Consider the following 7739-nt stretch of genomic DNA (forward strand, 5'->3'; position numbering starts at 1 on the left):
TTGAAAATCACAAGCTTTCGGAGGCTTTCTCCTTTGTCAGGTGAGTGTGTGACACTCACCTGAAAGGGTGGTAGAGGCAGAAACCCTCAACTTATTTAAAAAGTTCTTGGATGTGCACTTGAAGTGCCGGAGCCTACAGGGCTACAGACCAAGTGCTGGAAAGTGGGATTAAGCTGGATAGCTGTTTCTCATCTGGCACAGACACGATTGGCCGAATGGCCTCCTTCTGTGCCGTAACTTTCTATCATTCTATGATTTTTAGGGCTCAGTACCACACTGAGTAGTTAATTTACCAACTGGACCATCGGGGAGGCATTGAGGAATGGTGCACTGTTCACAGATTATAAATCACAAATGCGAATGTTCTGTTTACAATGGTGTCATGTTTTTGAACTGTTCTGAGATTGCTGGCATGTTTTCTTTGTGAATCCTACGGTGCATTCTCAAATCAGCTTCAGCATGGCAATGTGGTGGTTTCTGCTGCACTGGGGCACTGAAATTGATTTCTAAGCAAAGATTGAGACCAGCAATCTCAAAGCAGATTGCACTGGAGTTGCCGAAGTAGATCCCCCAGAAACTGGTGGTTTCACACCAGAACAATAGATCCCAAGCACATCTACCTCAGCTCACTATCGAGAGTGCAGAATAGAGTGAATGTGGGGCTGGAAATTTGCCAGCAAGGCAGGTAAAATCGCAAATTTAAGAAAAAAAAATCTTTAAACAACTGGTTATTCTTCCTAGGGAAAATCTAGAAAATCTTTTGTTGATAAATGTAACTGGGTGCTTTTCACGCATGTGTCATGATATCATCACAAGTGTGTTGTAACATAGTAACGTTAACTGTCTTCGCAGCAATTTAAATTCAGGAAGGAAAATTGGGTTTTGGAAGAGCCAGTATAAATGGGCTTTCCAAACCTGAAGTGATCTCCGTATAAATCAACCCTAAACTTCATAATCCTTTTGTTTTATATTAAAGAGATACAATGTATTTAGGATTTTTCACACAAGCTAATGTTTTAGAAAGCTCAAAATGGACTGCTGAGTAAGTCTGTAACAATGGCTCCCAGACAATGAGGGTGTCGTGACCGCCCCCAGTCACTTTGAAGTTGGTCAATTTTGTATGTCGGGTTTCGGCCAAAACTGATTTGCTCACTTAACTTTTAAATTCCCGATTGCGATAGTGTTGTGGGTTTGAGTCCGACACAAACAGTGACTCGGCATTGCAGGACGTTGCCATGGTTGTGCTGTGCCAAGTCGGCCAAATTTGGACTTCGACCCCCTCCCCCCCCAAAAAAAATTCCTGGATTTTAGCCCCGCCTCTAATCCCAGGGTACAGTTGAGCTACAGCTGCAAAGCAGTCGTTCATGTTTTGGTAGAGTCAGTAATCCAGACATTGTACCAACCTCTGATTACAAATCTGGTCAAGTACCTAGTAAGATGTTTTCCCAAACAACGTAGCCTTTGAATATCAAATCAGTTTTTCTAGTTTAACCCTATTTGGTGACACTTCCTTTAGATCATGTCCATTTTCCTTTCCTCCCAATCTCCAGCAACATCTACCACCAAGAAGGTAGATGGGCAACAATCTCCTAGAACCCTGCCATTGCCCCTCTGAGTGGCTTGCTTTGAGGTGTGAGTGACCCATGGGTGATTTCCAAATCTTTTTCTCCCCTCTTCCTGAGAAAAAGCTGCTGGTCCCCACAACCGTGCGACAGAGATTGCAGGTCCAGTCTCATTTCCAACTACTGTGACCCCCACTTTCCTAGTTTAATCAATGGGATATAATTGAAACAGTTAGCATAGGGTTAATGAAGGTAGATGTTGTATATAAGGACTTTCAAAAGGCATTTGATAAAGTACCACATAACATTATTTGGAAAATAGAAGCACATGAGATTAACGGGACAGTGGTGACTAGAGCACGTAATTGCCCAAGGGATAGGAGGCTGAGAATAGTGGTGAACAGGTGTTTTTCTGACTGGAGAGAAGTTCGTAGTGGGGTCCCCCAGGGGTCGGTATTAGGACCATTGCTTTTCTTGTTATATATAAATGACCTGGACTTGGGTATAGGGAGTACAATTTTGAAGTTTGTGGATGATACAAAACCTCTGACAAACATTCTGCTTTAATTGGTGTTTTGGTTCAGCTTTCATAAGAACATAAGAAATAGGAGCAGGAATAGGTCATTCGAGCCTGCTCCGCCATTCAATGAGATCATGGTTGATCTGATTCAGGCCTCAAGTCCACTTGCCTGCCTGTTCCCCGTATCCTTTGATTCTTTCTTCAACCAGCTAATTGGAAAAGCTGCTCCCATTCTGTCAGATGTTGTTTTTCAAGTGAGATTTACAGAGCTGGAATCATATATAGGCCAACTTTAGAATGTAAACCAAACAATGGGATTCATTACTTACAGAAGACAATCGGCCGGATCTTGCTCGAGCGGGGCATCTCACAGTGTGTGCCGTTAGTTAGACTGTTTTCTGCACCCTTTAGCTCGAAAATTTTTTGCACCATAACTTGTTGGAAATGTGAGCTGATCAAGACGTGTTAAGGGCAACAGGGAAACTGGGACCTCAGTAAACGGCAGGACCAAAAACGTATCTCCTTATCTAATAAGATTTAAGGATTGAGAAAGAAACAGAGGAACAACTGAGAAGGGGGGTGAATTAGAGTGGGTGACGTAGAGTCAAATCAGGTACAGAAATAAAGAGAGGAAAAGAAAGATTGGATTAAGAGAGAGAGACCCATAAAAAGACAGAAAAATAAGAAAATAATATTTGACATTTGTAAAATCTCTAACAACAATTGACTACATGCAGGAATGTGATTGAATAGTTTACATTGTTCCCTTTCTGGACCAGAGAGGTTGATTGGCATTGCATTTACACTTGTTAAAAAGGTACTTTTTTTTATTTGTTCACGGGATGTGGGCGTCGCTGGCAAGGCTAGCATTTATTGCCCATCCTTAATTGCCCTTGAGAAAGTGATGGTGAGCCGCCTTCTTGAACCGCTGCAGTCCGTGTGGTGAAGGTTCTCCCTTATACTGTTAGATTCCAGCCCTAACTTTCTGCCATGCATTTAATGGGCAATAAATGTGCAAATCCAGCAAGTTCTTAAAAATAATGGGGAGGCTAAGGGCGAGATGCTGTTTGTGCGAAGCAAATGGCAGAACAGCGTAAATCAACCAGCAAGTTCTCGAGATTCACAACTCGTGGCGTATCTCTTAAACCCCTGAACTTGCTAGCTGATTTGCACATTAATAATGGTGTGCGTCGTTAATACACCGTTAATTTTCCAGCAAGATCCTGCGCAATAACTTCATTAAATGATAATAGTGTACCCGCCCCATTTCCATACAGAAGATAGCCTTTGTCTAACTTTAATACTTTCACTCGTTCATGATTAAATGCTTCATTCCCACTGTAATCACTGACTGCTGAATCACTGACTACATAACATGTCCTTTATCCAAGTGAAGAATATATGTGGACCATAACAAATGGTATTCCAATGATGACAAATAACCTATCCACACTCTTTAATAACTATCCTATCATATACATTTACCAATCCTCATGAGTCTTGTTAAAATTCATAGTAGCAGCATAATATTATTACTGTGTGACTTCTACTGTTTCAATTTTTTTATAGCCATTAACAGAATCGAAACTGAATGGAGTTACTGCTGTTTCTCCATCTGTGACCTTTCAGCTTGCCGAAAATGGTCAAACCTTTAATGAGGACTTCAGCTCACAGACAGGTTAGTGATAATTGAAAATATTCACATGAAAATAAACGTATGGGTAGAGAAAGTACCCCTTACCCCTCAGAAGCTTGGTTAAAAAGCTTGTTACCAGTATGGTACATAACAGTATATGGTATGAACGTAAAGTATGGAACAGTAAAAAGCCAGCCATCCCATCGGGCTAGCTCTGTCCACAAACAATGTACAATCCACTCTATTCAAAGCATTCAATCTCCTGAGGAAAAGGTCAGCATAGTTTCTTCCTTCTCCCCAAAGGTTAATGGAGAGAAGCTCCAGAGTTTATTGTTTCACCTTGCATCCCACATTATTCATCCTTAAAGATAATTGTTTTCAATAGCATGACATTTCATGTCCCAGGAGCTCTGGAGCAACAGTGTTCTATAGAGTGTTCGATCAGCTGCATCGATTTCTTATAGCCTACTGCCCCATTCATAACCAAATGGGCAAACTTGTGCCACCTTACTATGCAAGACTCGTGCCATGCAAAGTATGATGCCATATATTGCAAGGACCCCACAACATAAAGCATATTCAATTTTTGTTCCTTGCTCAAAGGTTTCTCTGTTTTTGAATGATGCCATGCCTTAGCTCACTGGCCCTGCAACAGAGTGCTGGACATGGGCTCACACCACTGTTCCCTACAGTGTGACTTATCAATCACAGCTGCACCATCGTAGGGAGGCGTTGAGCATGGGTAAAGGAAATTGGAGGTCAGGTGACCAACACTGCTCTTGCTAACTTTCTATTAGCTGGTCATTGAATAGCTGAGACCTAGCTGCAGTCTTCCACAACTTTAGAAGACTGCTTTATTTATTTTAACATTTTTTTGAAGTATCTTTAAAAGTACTTTTTATATCTTTGTTTTCAGTGTTTTTTCCACAGGCTTAACATACCATTTAGATGTTTTGCTTCCTTAGTCCTTTCCTGCACTGGGATCTGAATGCAGGCTCACTAAAAAGAATCTTATTTGGACCAGATTGAAACCCATGTCAGAGTTTCCAGCCTGGAGGCTGACAGAGAGCACCGGCTCTGTATTCACATTCAAACCACAAGATAATTCATTGGACTGTTTAAGTCTCTCTCTATTTTGATCAGCTGGAGTCCGAGAATCCACATAGGTAGTGTTTTTGTTTCCCTGATGTGAAGGACACATTCTTTCCTTGTAGGAACCCATTCTGCCAATCTAGTTCCAGAGAATTTAGTGCAGATTGGCAGAAGTCAAGGCTTAAGAGACCCAAAGGTGTGTATATGGATGCTACTGGGGTTTAACCAGCTGAAATCGTGCAGCTTACCAGCGCAGAACACTGGTTAGCTTCCCACTATTTGTGGACGGCGTTGATTTTCAGTGTTATTTGCAACCAAGTGGGAAGAATTCTAGGTTCCAATGACCAGTCCCACCAATAGGTTGGCTAGCTGGTCAATCATCAACAGTGCCCCAGAGTGCTATGGACCTGCCTAGATGAAGTATCGGATTACTGAGTCTGTTAGAATCTTCCATCATCAAATGTATCATCTTGGAACCAACTCAATCAAAGACACCACGTTTAACCCCCATCCCTCTGCCCCCTCAAAGAATAAAGTCAATAGTTGGTCAATAGATAATTGACAGGTGCGAGATTTGAGCTTTTGCTAGGCAGATAGCAGATACCAAGAACTCCTGAGTGACATGGTGAGCAGCATTGCTTGTCTAAAATGTGTGATTACGTAGCTGCCATTAAACTGACCACAGCATGGGCACTCATCTGCTCAAACATATAATGGTGCCAGTTGGAAGTGCAGAGCTTCGTCTGAAACTGCTTTCCTCTTTGTAGATCAGTCATTTTAGGTACCAAACTCTGAATCTATAACTATGTGTCAAAATGCCAGGCCTCCAGGTAACACATTCCAGCAGCTGGCATCCCAAGCTTCAGAGTTTCCTCATCAGCTTTATGATGGGCATCTGTCTTTTTGTGATGGAAGGACATAGGTGACGATGTGCCAACACCTTTATGTTCGAGATATTCATGCTATGTGCCAGGCTTAATCAACCCCAGCTACTTAATGCTGGTGCCTGTGAAGGTCACTAGCAAAGGAATGTCTCCAGGGTGTTGTGACAGGTCAGGTCAGGGTGGAGCACTGCCTCCCAACAACTGTTTCTCCTTTCGGACCCTAGATCTTGCATATGGACTGAAGAAAACTTTTTCATTGTATACCTAGAAACTCGTTGTCTGTGGAAAATATGGCAGCAATTCTGTTCAGAAGTGTCTGGAACAAACACTCAGACCTGCCCTTATAATGCCATCTAATACACCGTTGTTGAAAATATTGACTAGGATGGTGACAATGGACAGCTTTTCCTCCTTTTTCAAGAGAGATAAGCTCAATGAGCCTCCCATCTACCCGTACACGGATCTTGAAGCTGGAATACAAGCCCCAGATAAAAGTCAAGATTTGGCCTTGTACTTTCATAGCTTTCATAATTTTCATGTAGCTGCATGAGCCACTAGATAGAAAGCTTTACAAAAATTGATGAAAGCACGTTAAGTGGGTTTCCCCTAAGTCTCACAAGGTCTTGTATGAAACCCCACACAGTTCTCACAAGAACAAAGCCCAGCCCCCCGATGCATCAAATATACATGCACAACAGCCCAAAGAACAACCTTAACAGCCACTAATATCAGCGAGATTCCTATGTAGCTTTTGGTCTCACTAAGAATTCCCCCTTCTTTTGGATAGAAACCACAACTGTACTATGGAACACCCAGGGTAACATACCTCAAACAGAAGCCTATTCAACAGCCTGAGAAGTGCAGGTCCAAGATGAATCAGCAGTTCTTCACACTGATCTCTAAGACTGTTGCTATTCATTCCCTCCAACCCCACCTGAGCATCTTGTAGAAATGCTGTCTATACCTACCATCCAGCAGTTAGGTGTCACAGTTAGGAGTGCATTTCGTCCCAGCCAGCTAGTTTATAAAGGCTTATTTGCGCATCACACTCGAACCATTTTTCCAACCTGTGGGCAGATGTGACCCTACTATGGCCCATTAGTTTGGACAGCAGCTCAGTATAATGCTTTCTGTAGACCTTGAGGATACTCTCATGGCTTTGGCAGTAGCCCAGAGGAACCTTTTTGACTATGATTGAGGACATTAGCCAACAGAAAAATGATTTGGGATGGTTTTTGGGTAATTGCACAGCCTTGCAGATGAGCATAGCCTACTGATCTCTCTAATAACCCTCTTATCATCACACACACTGCATCATAACTGCTTTTTCAGGTCTGTCTACAAGAGTTATTGTCCTGGGGATTGATTCAATGGGCACCTCTGCTGATGGATGTAAAGAAAATGAAATAAAACTGTCTGCGATAAACATTATTGCAGTCACTGCTCTGAGCTAGAAGTACTGGTGTGACCTGTGACACTGGGGTTATAGACTTGGCCCTGTTGTCAGTAATACGAGATTCAGTCTTCACTGACAGTACTGTGGAAGATCGTTAATATACGGTGGCAGGCCAGAATGTGTACATACATTTCTTAAAAGAGGCAGTCAGCTGAGTTTCAGACTTCAGTGTTTTTTTAAATGTTTAAAGTTTTGTAAGATTTTTTTTTCAAACATTGCCAAGTATAACAGCAATGTTTCTTTTATATTGTATCCCCTGGTGATTCAACACAATTGCTTCTCCAGTGTCAGCCTGCTCACATTTTTAGTGAGGCCCAGAGGGCTCAATATTGCCAGGCTGCCCAAGTTTATGTATGTGAGACTAATACTTACAAATCGCTTGATAGGTAAGTAATGAACTAACTTGAAAATTACCCATAATGCAAAATATAACATTGGTATTCTATTTATTTGGGATATCAGGCATTTCTAATGTAATGAAGAAAAAAACATGGAGTTTGAAATTACTGTATTTTAATAATGCAGTAGTGCTGGGAGCAGTAGTCTGTTGGTCCTCTCCATCACAAAAACTGGCTACTTCCACCTCTGG

General features: G+C 41.9%; 1 protein-coding gene across 1 annotated transcript in view; it reads left to right on the top strand.

Annotated features, from left to right (window-relative positions):
* Nucleotides 1-7739, top strand: part of utrn (utrophin) — a 664298-nt gene that overhangs the window by 634170 nt on the left and 22389 nt on the right. The window contains exon 75 of the mRNA XM_067989572.1: nucleotides 3652-3760. Coding sequence (XP_067845673.1) covers nucleotides 3652-3760 — 109 coding nt within the window. The remainder of the gene's footprint in view (nucleotides 1-3651; nucleotides 3761-7739) is intronic.

Source organism: Heptranchias perlo, chromosome 8 (assembly GCF_035084215.1).
Source record: "Heptranchias perlo isolate sHepPer1 chromosome 8, sHepPer1.hap1, whole genome shotgun sequence".
Classification (NCBI taxonomy): Eukaryota; Metazoa; Chordata; class Chondrichthyes; order Hexanchiformes; family Hexanchidae; genus Heptranchias; species Heptranchias perlo.